At 42.6% G+C, this 20,878-nt stretch overlaps 1 protein-coding gene across 1 annotated transcript; it reads left to right on the top strand.

Annotated features, from left to right (window-relative positions):
• The first annotated feature begins 11,190 nt into the window (after positions 1–11,190).
• On the top strand, positions 11,191–20,587 carry LOC138963545 (UDP-galactose translocator-like). The gene is made up of 7 exons (XM_070335406.1): positions 11,191–11,434; positions 13,950–14,126; positions 15,044–15,378; positions 16,177–16,299; positions 17,701–17,943; positions 18,776–18,949; positions 19,725–20,587. Exons 2-7 carry the CDS (start codon positions 14,039–14,041, stop codon positions 19,857–19,859), a joined length of 1,098 nt encoding a protein of 365 aa, XP_070191507.1. The 5' UTR covers positions 11,191–11,434; positions 13,950–14,038; the 3' UTR covers positions 19,860–20,587.
• The last annotated feature ends 291 nt before the right edge of the window (positions 20,588–20,878 follow it).

A 20,878-nucleotide genomic window follows, 5' to 3' on the forward strand; every position in this document is an offset into this window, starting at 1 on the left:
CACACAAAAAGTTTCATGCCTCACGTTATATAAACAATGCATGCTGAGAAAACTGAGAAAACCAAAGCAAACTGTGTTTTTCGTTGACACACTGACCCACACACGCGCGCACGCACACACACACACACACACACACACACACACACACACACACACACACACACACACACACACACACACGCACACACACACACCAAATCAACTACTTTGCAGCTTCAAGTGAAACTTAAGTGGGAATCTTTATGTGAACTACTTGAATTTCACCATTACTGCCACTACAGTCAGTTACGATATTGATTCATACTAAAATTGAATTCATACTAAAATTAAATTTATGCAAAACTTCAATTCATAAAAAAATTGGATTTATACCAAAATTCCCACCCTGCACAGGGCGGGGATATAGCTCAGTTGGTAGCGCGCTGGATTTGTATTCAGTTGGCCGCTGTCAGCGTGAGTTCGATCCCAGGTTCGGCGGAAATTTATTTCAGTGTCAACTTTGTGTGCAGACTCTCTTCGGTGTCCGAACTCTCCCCCCGTGTACACTACATTGGGTGTGCACGTTAAAGATCCCACGATTGACAAAATTGCCTAGGAACAGTTAATAATTGTCTACCTATACCTGTGTGACTTGGAATAATAGGCCGTGAAAGGTAAATATACGCCGAAATGGCTGCAATCTACTGGCCGTATAAAATTTCATCTCACACGGCATCACTGCAGAGCGCCTAGAACTGTACCCACGGAATATGCGCGATATAAGCCTCATTGATTGATTGATTGATTGATTGGTAACCAGAATTGTTTTCACGGGAGGGCTGTGCAAGCTGCAACTTGCTGTACGCACAAAAATCGCTTGAGACGCCGTACGTACATGCACTATATAAACAGAAGTATATGCGTTTGTGCGTATGTGTGTGTGTGTGTGTGTGTGTGTGTGTGTGTGTGTGTGTGTGTGTGTGTGTGTGTGTGTGTGTGTGTGTGTGTGTGTGTGTGTGTGTGTGTGTGTGTGTGTGAATACGAATAGGAATACGGATACGAATACGAATAAACTTTATTGTCATGAAACGTAGTGTTTATAAGACACGGGAAGATAAATAACCAAATGGTTACATTGTTTCTTCTTTTTTTTTGAAGCAATTATATACAAATTCTCCCAATTTAGTTTGTACTTTGTCTACTTGCAAAAGTTGACTTGGTACATCATATGAATATATAGGTAGATTAATTTCACTCATGAAAGATTTTCGTAATTGGTTGTTTTCTATGCAGTTATCTAGAAAATGTATTTCATCTTCTATTACTCCACATGTTTCACATAATCTATTTTCCCTAGGTGTATTGCTGTATCTACCAGTTTCAATTTTCAGGTCGTGGGCACTTATTCTCAGTTTACACAACGATTGTTTATATTTTCTTTGTTTTATGCACAACAGATATGGTTCCGTTTTATAATTTGTTACTATTTTTTGATAAAAATTTAACTTTGGTGAACTTCTTATTTGACCTTTCCAGAATTGTATATATTGGAGTTCTAATGTTTGACATATAACATATTTAAACCTTTTCACATTAAAAGTGGATTGATTTTTCCACACATGATCTAATCCAATGACTTGTAACAATTGTTTTACAAATGATATCCATGGATATGTTTCACTGCCTTTGGTGTACATAAGATTATATACTTTTCTCAGATGAGATGTTTTTGGAAGATCCAATATGTGTAACCAGTACGCAATGATATTACATATTATTGTAATGTTAACTGGGAATCTTCCTAATTCTCCTAGTACTGGTACTACCATAGTTTTCTTATGTACCCCAAGAATTTGTTTACAGAATTTTGAATGAACTTTTTCATGTTGATATTTACAAGTCATGCATTCTTTAAACATTTTTGATAAATCTAATAGTTCATTTGTATTAATCTGGTGTGGAAACCAGATTTCTGCACCATATGTTGATATTGGTGAAATCAAACTATCATACAATTGTAACATAACTTTTATGTTGATATCAGTTTTACGGAACGTTCGACGTAAAGCATGAAGTGTTTTGTTTGCTTGTTTGCTCAGATGATCTTGTGCTCTATTTAGCCGGAGTGCCGTTTTTATGTAGGACAACTCCCAAATACTTATATTCTTCAGCTGTTTGAATAATGTCTTCTCCACAATGAAAATATATTGGCACCTTTGGATCTATTTTTGAAAATACTATTACTTTGGTTTTGTCTCTGTTTATCTGTAATCCCCATTTTTGGCAATACTCATATAAGTAATCTAGTTTCCGCTGTAGGCCTTTCTTTGTAGATGAAAAAAATAACTAAATCATCAGCATATAAAAGACATGAAATTCGATCATTAGAATGAGTTTCAATTTTGGGGGAATCATTATCCAACAAGTTTTGTGTAATATCATTTATGAATATGTTGAATAAGGTTGGGCTTAATGTATTGCCCTGATGTACTCCTTTTTTCACAATTAGTTCCCTACTGTATCCATCAGATGATTTTACACAAACTGTGGCATCAGAATACATATTGTTGATAATGTGAAAACATTTTCCTGTTATTCCTATTCGATTTAATTTTACTAGCAATGCATCATGCCATACATTATCAAATGCTTTTTGAAAATCAACAAAACAACCATACAACCTGCCATTTCTTAATTTTAGGGCTTGATGTACAAGTTTCTTAATAATGAATATTTGATCTGTTGTTCTATTGTTTTGTCTGAAACCACCTTGCTCTGGAATCAATTTATTTTCGCTTTCTAAAAATGCGTTTATTCTTATATTGATGATAGTGCTGAAAACTTTCCCCAGTGTACTAGCCAATGTTATTCCACGATAATTGTTTGTATCTGTTGGACAACCACCTTTGTATAATGGAATATTTACACTATTCTTCCAAGTTGTTGGATATACGCCTGTCATAAATACGATATTAAATATTTTTTGTATAAGTGCTATCAAATTTGGAAGACTCGCTTTAATCATTTCATTAGGGATTCCATCTTTTCCTGGAGATTTTTTATTCTTTTGATGATAACATGCATCTTTAATTTCTTTGTCTGAAATTGTTCTATCCAATATTGATGAAGAACTGTACAGACACATTTTGATATCGTTAAGTTCCTGATTTATCTTTTCTCTCTGTTCTTGAATCACCTGGGTTTCTGTCCCAATTAGATTTTTAAGATGAGAAATCTATTTTGAAGTATTTATATGGTAAGGTTTAGTACTTCTCTCACCCATTGTTTGTAAATCCTTTAAGATTTTCCATACAGTGTTTGGATCTTTATTAAAATCATCATTTAGTTTATTTACCAATACATCTTTAAATTTGCGTTTGTTTGACTTTATCAAACTATTGTAAATTTTGCGTTTTGCAAAGTATTGTTGTTGTAAATACGTATTAAATGGTTGTCTATTTAAAGCGTTTAGTATTGATTTTATATATTTTTTTTCCCCAACTATGGGTTAAATAGCCGGGCAGGACAGGCTCGTCAACCCTGGAAGGCAGCTGTCCTAGGAGAAGATCACTCCAAAATTAAAACGAGGGCAGAGGAGGCTCACTATCCCTGCAAGGAAACTCCTCTAGGAGAAGGACCACTCCAAATTTAAACCCACGTTGTCCCCCGAAGACGGAAGACATCGGCCATTAGGCGGGGAGCAGACCGGATGTCTACGCTTACTACGACAAATGATTGTGTCTAGGTCGAATATCTTTTTTTGTATTTATGACAATCTTTATCAAACCATTTTTTATTCGCTTTTTTCCTATTCTTTTGTATTTTAATATTTCTGTTGAGGCTTAAATCTGCGTGTGAGTTTAGAGGGAGCGGTCAGCGACCATAAACTCTATTTAAACGAGACAGATATGCAGCAAAAGGAGGGGGGGGGAGGAGGTGTCAGTAGAGGTAATGCAGGAGGAAGTGATAGCAGAGTCCCGTGGGAACGAATGCGGGGAATGAAGAGGGTTGGAGGGCAGGGGGGAGGTGATGAGTGAAGGAGAGCAGTCTGGAATGAAACAATGGTAACAGATAAGGGAGTCCGAGAGAGAGCGAGAGAGAGCGAGGACCGAAGTCATTGGTAGCAGCGCAGCGGCCAGCAAGCAAGTTCAGCGATTTTCAGTTCTGCAAACTATGGAGTTCAATTTTTCTTCTTGGGCAAAAAATCTGCCCCAACCTGTAATTGAGGTTCTGGAAAAAGAGGAGTTCACAAGCCTCAGTGCCTTGAAATATGCAGGAGAAAAGGACCTGGAAAGCCTTAAGTTAAAACGAGGCCACATAGTGGAATTAAAAGCGGCAGTGGCAGACCTGCAACAGAAGTACGGGGGAGGGCCGTTGCGTGCTGCCGACCAAGTGGCACCGCTCCAGGGTCTTCTTGGCAACATGGCCATACAGTCTGCTTCACCAGGTGAGACTTATTTACGAATTGTTGACTTCGTACCGGCTTCTATGGCGGTGGAGGAAGAGGTGACACTCGGGGGAGGTGTCACGCTCAAGCTGGCCAACAAATCAAAGTTGGAGAAAGTATCCCCCTGCCACTGGATCGTGGCAAATGCTAAAATAATGGCAAAACTCATGAACACCGCCGTGGACTTCGACCACGAAGCTTACCTCTGTTATACAGAGATGGTGGGCGAGCTCGGCGCAAGATTTTCCTGGCAGTCGGTGCTCCTTTACGATGACGAGTACAGGAAGCGCCAGTCTACCAGCGGGTTTGCTTGGGGAACCCCCAACCCCCACCTGTCCACAGTGATTCTCCGTGAGCGTGCCCAACAAGTTCCTGGCAACAAAAGCGGCAAGGCCATGACGGGAAGCGGCGGTATTCGACGACCTGTGGGACCCAGTGGGAAGGAGGTATGCCTGCAGTACACAAACAAAGGCACATGCCTCTACGGGTCCCGCTGCAGGTTCGAACACGTGTGTGACACGTGTGGAAAGGAGCACCCCGGCAAAGACCACCAGGCGACAGCAAACACCAGTGCCTAGGATACAGCGCAGCGAACTGACAACACAACAGTAGGCCCCACCTATTCCAGCCCGTTCCCTCAATTAGATCCTCATGACTGTGCATTTTTGGGAAATCATGCATCTATTAGTGCAAAATCTCAAATGTGGCACTCAGTGCTAGAGGGCGATTGTGACAGAGAATTTTTGTTAGACGGTATACAGCACGGTTTTCGGGTAACAGAAAAACATAAAACATGTGTGTTAGCAGCAGAACAAAGCAATCATAAATCAGCGTACGATCATCGCGACGTGGTAGAACAAGAACTGTTAGATCAAATAGCAAAAGGAAATTATATAGTGGCAAGTAAGAAGCCAACGGTCGTAAGCGCACTAGCCGCGATCCCCAAAGAAGATGGTAGCGTTAGGCTAATTCATGATGCCAGCAAACCAACAGGTAGGGCAATGAACGATTACTCCATCCCTGAGTCAGTGAAGTTTCAAACAGTCTCTGATGCGTGCGCCTTAGCGAAGACAGATTATTGGTGTGCTAAAGTCGACTTGCAGTCCGCATATCGCTCAGTGTGCATCAGTCCGGATGATTATTGTGTAACGGGACTCAAGTGGCATTTCAAAGGTAAAAACAGACCGACTTATTTGTTTGACAGTCGACTTCCATTTGGTAGCAATGTAGGACCGTCACATTTTCATAGACTTTCACAGTCAATTCGCAGGTGCATGGCCAGGAGAGGCATGCCTGGTGTGTTAGCATACATAGATGATTTTCTTTTAGTAGCAGCAACAAAAGAGGAGTGCAACGACATGTTATTTTCTTTGATTAGATTATTGAGGGAACTAGGCTTCAACATTAGCTGGAAGAAGGTGGTGGGGCCCACCCAACGTATCACATTTCTTGGAGTCGACATCGACACGCGAAACAACACTCTGTCACTTGGAAGTGACAAACTGCAGCAACTGCGGCGGCGACTACTGCAATTTCGAGGAAAGAAGCGCGCGACAAAAACTCAGCTTCAAAGCATCGCGGGTTCTCTTAATTGGGCCTGTCAAGCTGTCAGAGGAGGAAAATTCTTTCTGCGGCGGATACTGGACACAATAAAACCCCTTCAGCAGCAGCGGCACAAAGCAAAGCTTTCTAGCGAATTCCAAAAAGATGTGCAATGGTGGCTTTCTTTTATGCATGTATTTAATGGAACAGTGTATTATTTCCACAATGCAAAACAGCATGTCCATGTGGACGCATGTAATATTGCAGCAGGTGCCTTTTGGCAGGGCGACTGGCAGTACACCTATTTTAAAAAAGACATGCCGGCAGCGAACAATTTACACATAAACTTTAAAGAAGTATGTGCTGTGTTACAAGCTGTGACACGATGGGCACCGATGTGGTGCGGACAAGAAGTGATTGTGCATACTGATAGCACTGTGACAAAATCAATTATCAATAAAGGCAGATCTACTAATAAGTATGTCAACAGCTTACTTCGGAAAATGGCATGGGAATGTGCTAAAGTAAACTGTAGCATTGCGGCGGTGCATGTGGCCGGTTGTGTAAACATTATGGCTGACACTATTTCACGTCTTCACGAGCCTAGGCGGCGCGAAGAGTTAGTGCGGCTGTTGACTTTCTGGCACCGGGGGAGACCCCCCAACGTGAACCTGTGTGATCATATGTCTGACCAAGCCCTTGTGTTCCTTCTTTCCAGATGAAGGATGCGAATAATGTTTATGTAAACATTGTAAACAAGACATTGTGTTCTTGGGCGGCGTGTTTGGTGTGTTTTTTCTTTGTGGAGTTCTCCAAAAAATCGAACTTGTTCCAGGACAACGGGAATCTTGATCCCGATAAGCAGCTTACACGAGATCGCGTGGTGATTTTGGAGACGGACAGTGTGTCAATAACTTTTCAATGGAGTAAGACAATTCAGCGTAAAGAACGCTCCGTGGAAACAAAAAGGGCTTCCTGCAATCCCTTCACATCCTTTATGCCCAGTGTCCGCAGTGACTGATATGTTTCATGTTTTTGGGACCGATGGGCCCCAAGGCGCAGGTTTTTTCCGATCAAAGGATCTGATTTCAATAAGAAACTGCGTGTAACTGCTGCTGTTGCTGGAGGGGATTTCTCTAGTCACAGTTTCTGGCGGGGCGGCGCCGCGGGGGCGTTGAGTTGTGGCGTGCCGGGTGAAATCGTCAAGGTGATGGGGGACTGGAAAAGCACTGCTTACTTAGGTTACTTAGATCAGCTGCCGCCCAAGGTGATTGACTCGTATAGATTGCATATAGTCCGCAAAACACCTTCAACTATTACAACATAACAATCCTAACAAAATATTACCACTTCTTGAATTGGGCGGAATAACGAGTGTTAATTACTTCCTATTTGGGATTTATCTCTGTACAATGTTATCTTTCATGGTCATTGTCAGATGGTATTTTTCTCTGAAGTAAACTGCCCTCGTTACTTGGCCCAAATCAAATAAACCTTTTGGCTACGTATGTTGGTACGGAAGCGCGAGTCTGTGTGTGTGTGTGTGTGTGTGTGTGTGTGTGTGTGCAGTGCGTGCGTGCGTGTAGGTGTGTGTGTGTGTCTGCGCGCGCGCGTGTGACGGTGTCTGTATGCGTGTGTGTATTAGCCAGGGACAGTTGCCTAGTGTTCTACAATTGCAGCTAGGGGGGGGGGAGCATTAGTGAGTAGTTTAAGTGTGAGTTTAGAGGGAGCGGTCAGCGACCATAAACTCTATTTAAACGAGACAGATATGCAGCAAAAGGAGGGGGGGGGAGGAGGTGTCAGTAGAGGTAATGCAGGAGGAAGTGATAGCAGAGTCCCGTGGGAACGAATGCGGGGAATGAAGAGGGTTGGAGGGCAGGGGGGAGGTGATGAGTGAAGGAGAGCAGTCTGGAATGAAACAATGGTAACAGATAAGGGAGTCCGAGAGAGAGCGAGAGAGAGCGAGGACCGAAGTCATTAGTAGCAGCGCAGCGGCCAGCAAGCAAGTTCAGCGATTTTCAGTTCTGCAAACCCCCCATCCACCCCCTGGCATCCACCTATTAGTTTTGTTGACGGTTCGCTGCGTGCATTGTGTACCCCCCTTTTGGAGATGATTGCATTTGCATCATTTGAATCAATTTCCTGCATAGTATAACTATAATCAAAATGAGGGCTATATGTATGTGTTAATTAGTAATTGATGTTTTGTTGAATTCATTGTCATTTTGTTTTATGAATTGATATGTATGTAAACATTTGTTTCTTTTGTGTGTGTGTGTGTGGGGATTTATCTCTGTACAATGTTATCTTTCATGGTCATTGTCAGATGGTATTTTTCTCTGAAGTAAACTGCCCTCGTTACTTGGCCCAAATCAAATAAACCTTTTGGCTACGTATGTTGGTACGGAAGCGCGAGTCTGTGTGTGTGTGTGTGTGTGTGTGTGTGTGTGTGCAGTGCGTGCGTGCGTGTAGGTGTGTGTGTGTGTCTGCGCGCGCGCGTGTGACGGTGTCTGTATGCGTGTGTGTATTAGCCAGGGACAGTTGCCTAGTGTTCTACAATTGCAGCTAGGGGGGGGGGGAGCATTAGTGAGTAGTTTAAAACTGATTTTTAATATTTCTGTTGAGGCTTAAATCTGCAACTGATTTTATAATCCCTGTCATTTCGTTGACCATCGAATTTATTTCATTAGAAGGCAGTTCTTCTTCTTCTGCGTTCGATGTTGATTAGAAGGCAGTGATTCGTTTATAATATTGTTGTTTATATTTCTTTCCAAATTAACAATCTGATCCTTTATCCATGGTAAATTAATTGCTTTTATGATTGTTATTTCTGATAAATCATCCCATCTGTATTCTGTTTTTGTTTCATTGTCACTTGGTAATGAATTTAAAGAATTGGAATTTTTAGACAAGATTTTGCTTTTCTTTATGAGTCCAGATATAAATATATTAAATTCTATTTGACAATGATCTGAGTAATCATTAAGGGGATGAACTTTCATTCTAAGAACGTCTTGTTTTCTGTTTTTTGAACAAATAAAGTAATCCACAACACTACTACCATGTTGATTAAAGCATGTAAATTGTCACATATGTGTGTGTGTATGTGTGTGTGTGTGTGTGTGTGTGTGTGTGTGTGTGTGTGTGTGTGTGTGTGTGTGTGTGTGTGTGTGTGTGTGTGCGTGTGTGTGTGTGTGTGTGTGTGTGTGTTTGTGTGGAACGTTTAATAATAGACAAAGCACACAAAACGTCCATCTAACGGTCTTTGAGTAATAAACAACTCTCTACCTGTCCTGTTCAAAGATGTGGCTGTACATGATGTGTGTTGTGTCACAGTGGCACAATGTGTGTGTGTGTGTGTGTGTGTGTGTGTGTGTGTGTGTGTGTATGTGTGTGTGTGTGTGTGTGTGTGTGTGTGTGTGTGGAACGTTTAATAATAGACAAAGCACACAAAACGTCCACCTAACGGTCTTTGAGTAATAGACAACTCTCTACCTGTCCTGTTCAACGATATGGCTGTACTTGAAGTATGTTGTGTCACAGTGGTACAATGTGTGTGTGTGTGTGTGTGTGTGTGTGTGTGTGTGTGTGTGTGTGTGTGTGTGCGTGTGTGTGAGTGTGTGTGTGTGTGTGTGTGCGTGTGTGTGTGTGTGTGTGTGTGTGTGTGTGTGTGTGTGTGTGTGTGTGTGTGTGTGTCTGTGTGTGTGTGGACACATCATGGATACATGATTATATTGATGCCACAAATGTTAACACCGCAGACACAACAGCATTGTTTAATACATTCTTGACCGTTTATGTAATGTAAGATTTCGCACAAAAAAGTAAATGTAAAAAGTTCTGTGCCACAGATTAATGTACAGTTAAACATACAGATACCAAGTGTGTTATATAATGCTATTGTTTAAACGTTAAAAAAAAAAGACAAAAAAAGAAGAAGTATATGCGTGGAGAATAATTATTATGAAGTACAGAAGGGCAAAATATCGATAGCAGTCGTGTGTTAGCCCCAAACCCCGAGGCTAATCACAATAATAGGATCAATTGTTACTTGAGCATCAACAGCTGTCCCAAATTAAAGACACCGAACCCCCGTAGGGTGGGATGACCTGTTGAAGCAGACAAGAAAAGAACAAACTAGCAATCAACAGACAAACGACCTTCCTTCCCACGTAGACCTTGTAGTACAGTATCATACAGGGCAGGACCTAGTGTGTGACGGGGGCTGGGGGGGGGGGGGGGTATACAACTGAGGCAGGGGTACAGGGCTGGCCAGGCGCCGTTGAAATTAAGCGGCATTCGAAAGGGGTATTTTTGGTCTCTCCTTGCGAATAAAGGGGTTGGAGAGGGGGGGGAGTGGTGGGGGGGGGGGGGGGGGTCCCAGGGGTTCCGATAGCTCTTAGAGTTTCATAGTTCTCACCATGTCTGTATAGTGTATGTATTAGTTACTGTGATACCAAATTGTCTTACCCATGTATGTATGATGCTATGCGCCAGTGATGTATGAATGCTATTTATTATTTTTGTTTTTATCACACAGCAAGCTGCTTTCCTCGTGTATTTTTTATGTTCATTCATGTATTGTACACTTGGCAATAAATTATCTATCTATCTATATTTGTCGGGAAAAAGGGGGTGGGGGGGTCTTCCAGAACCCAGGACCCCCCAACCGCGGCCTCCTCCTCCCACCACTGAATTCTGAAAATAGCTCTGTCGGGGTTGTATGCGTTGTGAAAGAGTGAATAGGGCCTACCTTTGCTTTTAAGTTGAAAAATATTTCACGAGCAAATGACAAGCCGAGGGGTGTGTCGGAAACACGTGGACAAGGACTGACCACGTGTGGATTTATTTGTGCCACTAAAAGCAAGGGTATTCACTCTTTCACAACCCATACAAACCCGACAGAGTTATTTCCCATCATTGTCTGTTACAAGAGGAAAGAAGTTATCTTTAAACGTTTCCTAAAAACATCACTTTAACTCTTCAACCGGAGCTCCCCCTTCCTCCCCCCCCCCTTCCCCCGCCCCCCCCCCCCCCCCAGGATCTATCCTGCCTGCATCCGTCCTTGACCAGTCAATATATTTATTCGCCGCCAATACGATATGCTCACTGGAAGAAAAGAACACAAAACTCGAACTATTATTAAAAACAATTCTGAGGTCATCAGACTGGGAATTAATAATGCACTGCCATCATAGTTTCAAAACCAACTCCTTTTGAACTATCCGCATGCATTCACAGTCATACATGAATTAAGCTCACACGATAATGTGGTGATTATACATCTTAGTGTGCGCGAGAAACAATGTATTCGAACAAATAGGACGAACAACTATATATGGACGGGACATATTGGCGTTGATCGATTTTACAGTTACACCGGTTATGATCGCGACAGGAGGCAGATAGTGATGAGGACGATTTGATGACGTGGTTACCACGGTGAAGACCAACAAAACGAATCAGGTAAGAAAAATATATGCTTTTTTCCTCTCAAGAAGAACTCAGGTAAGCAGTATGTACTTGGTTTTTTTTCTCTCAAGAAGACTCCAATTAATTAGGTAAGCAAAACGGGTTTTTTTTTTTTTATCTCAAGAAGAAGTACAAGGAAAATGTATTAATCAGGTAAACAAAATGGTGTTGTTTTCGCCTAAGAATAAATCTCATTGATCAGGTAAGCAAAATGTGTACTTGTTTCTCTCAAGAAAAATTATAATTATCTTGGCTTATCTCTGAATGGTTGTCTCTTCCAAAATAGATCATAAAACGGTGCTTTCAACATGGACACATTTCCGGTTATTATTTATTGCATTTGTTATATTTTTTAGCAGAAGGTGTTTGATGTTTAGTGAATCACTGTATACAAGACGATGTTGATTGTAGAGCTTTGTTTTATTTTTTTTTAAATCAATAGGAAGCATGAACAAGAATATATTCAGTGTGTGCAAACTGTTCCAGGTGCTTTTTGGTCTTTTTGTTGTTCTGGGGACATTAATTCGATCGACAACAAATACAGCGTACACCCGAGAGAAAAAAGTATACGCGTAAAGACATCTATTACATCGTCAGTTGCCCACTTCTTTCAAGCTCAGTTCTTTCAAGCTCAGTTCTTTCAAGCTCAGTTCTTGAAAGACGTTTGTGGTCTTGGAGAAAGAGGGGGTCGTTGCAGTGGTTGATACTTAACTTTCAGGGAACAGCAAGTTATGTAATCACAGAAACAATAACTAAAGCTCAAACAAACAGGGAAGAGAGAGAGAGAGAGAGAGAGAGAGAGAGAGAGAGAGAGAGAGAGAGAGAGAGAGAGAGAGAGAGAGAGAGAGAGAGAGAGAGAGAGAGAGAGAGAGAGAGAGAGAGAGAGAGAACTTTTTATTTTTATTTATCGACATGCTTTTTTTCATCCGGTCCTCGCCCATTCAGGGTAACTCGATTAATAACAAGAAGAAATAGAAGTTAAGTTAAATTCAGTTCAATTTACATAATCAACATGTCAAACAATTAAAAAGACATTTCAAAATGCATTATGAATATCAAGCAAAGATGAAATATTATCACAGAATTATTTACTTGTTTGCAAGAGAAACAGCATGTAGGCCTAGAGTTCCTTGAATGATGTTTCACTGACTTGCATTTTAATTATATCAGGAATGGAGTTCCACAATTGGGCGCCAGAATAAGAAAGACTTGACTTGTACAGGTCAATTCTAGGGTTTGTGGTAATTAATTTGTTTAGTTTTCTTGACTTATTCAGTTTGAAATTTGAGGCAATGAGTGTAGGTGCATTCCCTGACATAATTCTATGCATCAATGCAGCTTTGTTATAGGTAAATCTTAATTTGATAGGAAGAATCTTTATTTTTTTTATAATCAGACGTAGAATGAGAGAGAGAGAGAGAGAGAGAGAGAGAGAGAGAGAGAGAGAGAGAGAGAGAGAGAGCGAGAGAGAGAGAGATAGAGAGACAGAGACAGAGAGAGAAAGAGAGAGAGACAGAGACAGACAGACAGACAGACAGGGAGAAAGAGACAGAGAGAGCTCGAGATAGAGACAGAGACAGAGAGACAGATAGAAAAGGTTTTGTGATGAGTGTCTGAACGAAGGTTTGTACCTATTCGTTTTGTTTTCCATGGATCAATGTATTAACACGTGTTGTGAACAAACATACGTCAGCACAATGTGCACGCTGTGAGAGGCTAAATCTAAAACGAAAAACAAAAGAAGGCTTAGTGGTGTGTGACTGTACAGCAGATTGCTGTAATTTGTGTGCCTCTGCACGGATATATATTTACAACTGTTGTTAACACAACTGCACAAATAAGTGAGACTTTATAAATAAACTCCTAACCTACCTTAACTCCTTTGACATATTTAAACCAGGTATATCTATCCTGGCCTTTGTACACGGTACGCGCTCATACACACACACACACACACACACACACACACACACACACACACACACACACACAAACACACACACACACAAACACACACACGGACACACACACACCGTGCACACACACACACACTGACAAACACGCACGCACAAACGCACGCACACACTTCTCACACACACACACACACGCCCGCACAAACACACACACAAACACCCACTTCTTACACACTTCTCACACACCCACTCACGGACACACAAACACACACACGCGCGCGCACAAACACATACACACGTCTCACACACACACACGGACACACTCACACACACACACGTATTACTGACGCTCACAGGAATATCAAAAGCCAGTAACATCGAGCATACCAAACGGCGCACAATCTTGTTTATGATAAAAGGACTTCGATCGATGAAAAATACGATCCTATAACATGATTGTGCTTTTGTATGATCTGCAACTGTGCTCTTTATCCAACTTTTTGTTTTAATGAAAACTAATGATGTACAGCATGTACACCTAAAAAAAAAAAAAAGTATACATGTGAAGACATTTATTACATATCGAATTTTTACAGCCCACTACTTGAGTATTTCTGGATCTGCGGAAACTGGTGACAACGTGCACACACATCGGTGACGCGGCGCACGCAGTGACGTCATAACCATGACGGCTCGATTGGACGACGGTCTGGATAAGATGGAGGCGGGGAGAGCGTCAGAGATACGTGCTCGTCGTGCCAACACGACTGGAGGTACAGAGAGAGAGAGAGAGAGAGAGAGAGAGAGAGAGAGAGAGAGAGAGAGAGAGAGAGAGAGAGAGAAAGAGAGAGAGAGACAGACATACAGACAGACAGACAGACAGACAGACAGACAGACAGACACAGACAGACAGACAGAGACAGAGAGTAAATCAAATCAAATCATTTTTTAATTTTCGAAGATTGTGGCATAACCAATACAACGAGCTTTTTTTCAACCAGCCCTCGCCCAGAGAGGGGACTAATCTAATCACATATTTACACGGACATTCACGTAGAAAAAAAGTAGAGAAAAACAACATATGAATATTTACACATTATAGATTATACGCAAATATTAAGCGTCATATATGTAACGTAGTGAGAACAATGCTGAATAAACATGCATGAGTAAATGTGTTATTAAAACTTTGAGTGTTTTTGTGTGGATACAATGAACACTGATGCTTTGGACAAATGAAAATAAAACTAAACGAAGTCTTCCATCACTGTGATATTTCGTAATTTAACATTAAATATAATGAAAGATGTTTTTTGAAAGTATTGAGACTCATTGGGACTCTCACAAACTCCGGAAGAGAATTCCACACTGTGGAGAGAGAGAGTGAGAGAAAGAGAAAGAAAGAGAGAGAGAGAGAGAGAGAGAGAGAGAGAGAGAGAGAGAGAGAGAGAGAGAGAGAGAGAGACTCCTGTCTGTGTGTGAATGTGTGTTTGTCTGTGTCTGTGTCTGTGTGTGTATGTGTGAGTGTGTGTGTGTGTGTGTGTGTGTGTGTGTGTGTGTGTGTGCGTGCGTGCGCGTGCGCGTGCGCATCATCACCAGTACCACAACCCACCACCAACATCGTTAACTTATTCATTTCATACAACACACCTCAGCTTTAAATCATCACCACCTCACACCTCAATTTCAGCATCCCCGCGGGTAATGAAAGTGGTCAGCCTGTTACTACTGACCCCGCAGTACGCTGTCCTCATACTGACCATGCGCTGGGCTCGGACCAGACCGGGGCCCCTCTTCACCAGCTCTACGGCCGTTCTGCTGGCCGAAGTGGTCAAGACGTGCACCTGCATTTTCATCATTCTCGTCCAAGAGCGGAGCGTCAGCCTGTGGGCGCATCACATTTACAAGGAGTTGCTGTGCAGACCTTGGGACTTCCTCAAAGTGTGCATCCCCTCGCTACTCTTCGTCATACAGAACAACCTCGTTTACGTCGCCGTGTCTAATTTGGATGCTGCAACTTTTCAGGTGAGTGGCGGGGTTGAGTCTGGTATTGACTCGGCGAAGTCCACTTCCGACCAAGTCTACTTTATGAAGCTCGCTGAACGAAGCTTTGGCGCTGAGTTTTCGGTAACAAGTCTTCGCGAAGACCACTCAATTAAAGCCTGTCCTAAACTGGTCGAAGTCGACTAGGCGAAGTATACTTCACGAAGCTGGCCGCACGAAGCTTCAGCACTGAGTTTTCGGTATAAAGGAAGCCGGAAGCCCCCCCCCCCCCACCCCCTTTACTTAAATACATACATATACCTTTTTTCTCATGAAGAAACCGAAAAAAAATATTTAAAATGCTAAATAAATGTCAACTGCATCCACTTTGCTTGGCTGGCTCCTGTACCCCTGGCTCACTTTGGAAGCCCCTTCCTCTCACACACTAGGTCCAGCCCTGAAGCTCGTATGTTCTTTATTTTTTCATCATATAAACAGAGGCTATGAAAAATGTATCATGTGTTTGAGAGAGTTTAAGTAAACTGCAATCAAGGAATTTTACACAAACTTCAATTTGGTAAGCACTCGTTCATGTGTTCTTCTTCTTCTTCTTCTGCGTTCGTGGGCTGAAACTCCCACGTACACTCGTGTTTTTTGCATGTATGGAATTTTACGTGTATGACCGTTTTTTACCCCGCCATTTAGGCAGCCATACGCCGCTTTCGGAGGAAGTTCATGTGTTGAATTGTACGCCCTCACGGTAAAGCCATTCGGGGCCTTTGGGGACGAGAAAACCCGGCTTTGTATACAGTCATATCAACTGTTTTCTGGTTGTTTTAGGTGACCTACCAGCTGAAGATCCTGACAACAGCGGTGTTCTCCGTCGTGCTGCTCAAGAAACGCCTGAGTCGTCCTCAGTGGATGGCGCTTCTGCTTCTCTTCATCGGCGTGTCCATTATTCAGGTCAGTGCTTTCTTTTAGTGGGTATAGATGGGGGGGATGCATGGGTAGGTGGTCATGAGTTTGGTGGTAGGAGGGGGTGGGGGTGGGAGGAGGATTTGGGTGTGGATATGAGTTTTTCAATTCAACCTTTTACGCCGATCAAAAAATGTCAATGCATAGTTATGCTATGGGGTCTTGCATATACAATCAACCATCGGATCAGTCTGCCAGAGCAAGCGGTAGTACAGTGTAAGGGTGCTCCAATGTGCAAAAGCTCCATTCTGAATATAGAAACCCTTAATAGTTGTTTACACATATTTTTTTAAGTTTGCGAATTTCAGGCAGTTTGTCTATTCTTTACTGGAGCTTCTTGTATACGCTCCACGCGAGCCGACATTGGCATGCCTACATGTCGTTGCAGTCTTTCTCTACAAGCACACAAAGATAAATCTGATTATTCCAATATATAGAACTTTACTTGCCTCCGATTTAGTCCCGAGGTTCAGATCCTTTCAGCTTATTATGACATTTCGCCACACGTGTTTCAGTATGTTCACCAGAGAGTAACTTTTCTTACAAAAACTGCAAAATCGAGTTTTGTTCTCTTTAATGATTTCAAAGTAGTTCTAGGGTCAAGAGGAAAACAAAGGGTCAGTCGGGAAATCGGAAAACTTTTTTTCTTGGCCACAGGTCCAGTCAACCAGCGGGTCCAGGAAGGCAGGCAGCAGTCCGTCAACACAGAGCCCCTTGACACTGATTGTGAAATGTCACTAGATGACTGCATGCTTCTGATGTTTCCCTACAGGGGCAGTCAACAAGCGGGTCCAGCAAGGCAGGCAACAGCCCCTCAACACAGAGTCCATTGACACTGATTGTGACATGTCACTAGATATGTCTGCTGCTAGGTCAAAAACTATTATGTTTCTTTCCGATGACAAGACCCCCCAAAATATTAGGGTCCGAAGGTCATTTTATTGGTGTGTTTTGTGTGTCGTTCTTTCCATTGAAGTTTGTTTTTCATTTACGCAGACGCGTACGTGTGGCTTCTTCTTGGCCAAAAATAAATCGCGCAAGCTGTGGACTGCAAAATCGAGTTTTGTTCTTTGGAGAAACAAAATTTGATTGGTCCAGGAGGGAAAAATATGAAGTTTAAAAAAATAAAAAATAAAAATTCTTGGCCTTATTCCACTGGTGCAGTCGACGAGGGGGTCCATCAAGGCAGGCAGCGGTCCCTCAGCACAGAACCCCTTGACAATGATTGTGAAATGCCACTAGATGACTGCAGTTGTGCCGCAGGTACAGTCAACGAGCGGATCCACCAAGCCAGGCAGCAGTCTAAAAGCACAGAGGCTCCGAGCCACAACAACATCTCTTTCTGTTCACTGATTAATGTGACTGCATACTTCTGATGTTTCCCAACAGGTGCAGTCAACCAGCGGGTCGAGCAAGGCAGACAGCAGTCCCTCAGCACAGAGCCCGGTGCGGGGCCTGGCGGCGGTGATCGCGTGCTGCTGCCTGTCGGGGTTCGCCAACGTCTTCTTCGAGATGCTGCTGAAGGGCGGCAAGCAGAGCGTGTGGATGAGGAACATCCAGCTGGGGCTGTCCGGCACCATCCTGGGCGCCATGGCTGTCTGGATCAACGATGGGTCCAAGATTCGCGATCAGGTATGAACTGATGGTCACCAAACTCTGCACTATTTGTCCTGCAAATCTGGGCTTAAAGCCTGTCTTTAATTGAGCACGAAGTCAACTGAGCAAAGACTTTGCAAAGTTACTTTACTGGAAACTCAGTGCTAAAGTTTCGTGCGATCAGCTTCGCGAAGTATATTTCGCGTAGTCCTCTTCGCCCAGTTAAGGACAGGCTTAAAAATCGCTTAGTTACGGATTTACCGCACCTCCACACACACAGTGTTTCTTTATCATTTCACACTAACTTTAAGGCACTGTTGCAAGAAAAAATACACTATTTCATTGAATTTGTTTGGCCTTCACGAGTATTCCATACTGTGGTATCTTCACCAATGCTCAAATGAAGATTTACTGTTCAGCAAAAATACATGACCTTACCTGCTATTTGATATTGTTGGCACAAAGAAGCATGACCAAATTAAAGGTTCGAATACACAAGACAGGACATAGGCTAAGCTGCAAAATGTGTGATTTTAGGCATGAAATACCGTCAGATGTATTTCGAATGCATATGCTGAAGTGCTATCAATTAAGATGCAATGGCTTATGCAGTGTTTTGATTGCATTCATTAGTGCTTGTGTGTTGCTGGTCCACTCCCCTCCAAATCTCAATGTATGTTGTTCATTTAGCAATGTACATGATTATGTGTGTGCTGGTGCCATTTTGCTAACGACCACCACATAGCTTGACTTGACTTGACTTGATCAGTGGTCACCGTTCCAAAGTTGATGGGAACAAAATACACAAAAAGGTGGCAATGCGCTTACACAATACAACTATAACTCCTACCGTGTTTGTGTGCCCCAGGGCTTCTTCTTCGGCTACGACGAGCTGGTGTGGTCCGTGGTGTTGCTGCAGTCGCTGGGCGGTCTGCTGGTGGCCACCGTCATCAAGTACGCCGACAACATCCTCAAGGGGTTTTCCACTGCGGGCTCTATCCTCCTGTCTTGTATCGCCTCCATCTACATCTTTGATTTCCAGGTGAGTTCATTCACCTGTTGTTATGAGGTGGAGGGGGGAGATGATTCGTTCCGTCTTTGATTTTCAGGTAAGTGCATTCACCTTTCGTTATGAGGTGGAGGGTGGTAGAGGATTAAGAACCCAAGTTCACAGCGAAATTTCAGGGCTTGGAGACATTTTGGGGCTGCACAGGCACTTGTCTCCCATGTAGCCAAGTGCCTGTGTAATGGCGAGTCAGCCACCAAAAGTACCTTAACTCATGGTAACCTTTGCCTGATCTCTTATAAAGCTTTCATCAAATTCACAAGGCGATACATTCACATTGTCTTACTTCCATTTTATAAATGTACATACAGATGATAAGAGAAAATAACAATCCTAAAAGAAACCTAAATACTAGAATGAATAAATGTCACAACGTGGCCATGAGCAGCAACTTTGATTCCCTTGTTTGTGTTTTCATTGACTGACTGTGTGTTTTATGCATGTGTCACTTCTGTCTCTCCTTTGCACCTTACCATAAATACACGCATACAGGAACAAACCACTGGGTAGCGCCATACTGTATTGGCAAGCTCGCTTTCCCCACGTGAGAAAGCAGCCCGAATTTCCAAGACAACACCTAAACCCATATGTGCAAAATAACAGGCAAAGAGTGTATTACAAGCAAACGTGTGCACTTGCTTCATTATGAATTGATCTTTCTCTGTCCACAAGTGTCAATGCATATGTGTGAATGTCAATTGAGACAGGATTTTATGAAATCGAATCCTTATCGAGTGTGTTGTCTGTGCAGGTGACGATGGAGTTTGTGGTGGGCACGACCCTGGTGATACTGGCCGTCTACCTCTACAGTTCCTTCCCCGCCACCACGCCTGGCCTGGAGATCAACATTGAGGCTCCTCCTAAAAAGCCCGTAGAGCAAGTGTAGAATACCCGGCCCCCACTCGTGCAAAAACCCAAACAAACAAGAGTGTACGTGGGAGTTTCAGCCCATAAACGAAAAAGAAGAGGAACCGTGCCTTAAAGCTCTTTCTGCTTTATTTTCCGTGATGTAATGGAACTCAACGGAGATGGTCGACTTTCAGTGTTCAGACTTAAGTCTTCCTGAAACACCTGGAAGAAGAATGGGGATTTGTGTAGAGACAGGTATAGGAACAAGTGACTTTGAAACGTCTGTGCAATAATAATGTATTAACTGTATTAACGAGTGTGCTGACAGGGAATTCCACGTGTGTGTGTGTGTGTGTGTGTGTGTGTGTGTGTGTGTGTGTGTGTGTATGTACGTGTGTGTGTGTGTGTGTGTGCGTGCGTGCGTGTGATTGTGTGTGTGTGCATATATACACGCTTGTACATGCAAATGTATAGAAGAAGACAACACCTAAACCCATATGTGCAAAATAACAGGCAAAGAGTGTATTACAAGCAAACGTGTGCACTTGCTTCATTATGAATTGATTTTTCTCTGTCCACAAGTGTGTCAATGCATATGTGTGAATGTCAATTAAGACAATTGATTGTGCTTCATCCCCCTATGCCACCAGTCGTAACTCAACATGTGTTATCTCGATCAATAACATTTAAAGGCCTCTATAATGATGGATGTGTGTGCGTGTGCGTGTGTGTGTGTGTGTGTAAGTGGTTGTGTGTGTGTGTGCGTTTTTGTATGTGTGCGTGCCAGTGTGTGTGTGCGTGTATGTGTTTGGTTGTGTGTGTGTGTGTTGGCGTGTATTTGCGTGCCTGTTTATGTGTTCGTGTCTGTGTGTATGTGTATGTGCTTGTGTGTGTGTGTGTGTGTGTGTGCGTGTATGTGTTTGGTTGTGTGTGTGAGTTGGCGTGTATTTGCGTGCCTGTTTATGTGTTCGTGTCTGTGTGTGTGTGTACGTGCCTGTGTGTGTGTGTGTGTGTGTGTATGTGTTTGGTTGTGTGTGTGTGTTGGCGTGTATTTCG

This window comes from Littorina saxatilis, linkage group LG4, assembly GCF_037325665.1.
Source record: "Littorina saxatilis isolate snail1 linkage group LG4, US_GU_Lsax_2.0, whole genome shotgun sequence".
Taxonomy (NCBI): Eukaryota; Metazoa; Mollusca; class Gastropoda; order Littorinimorpha; family Littorinidae; genus Littorina; species Littorina saxatilis.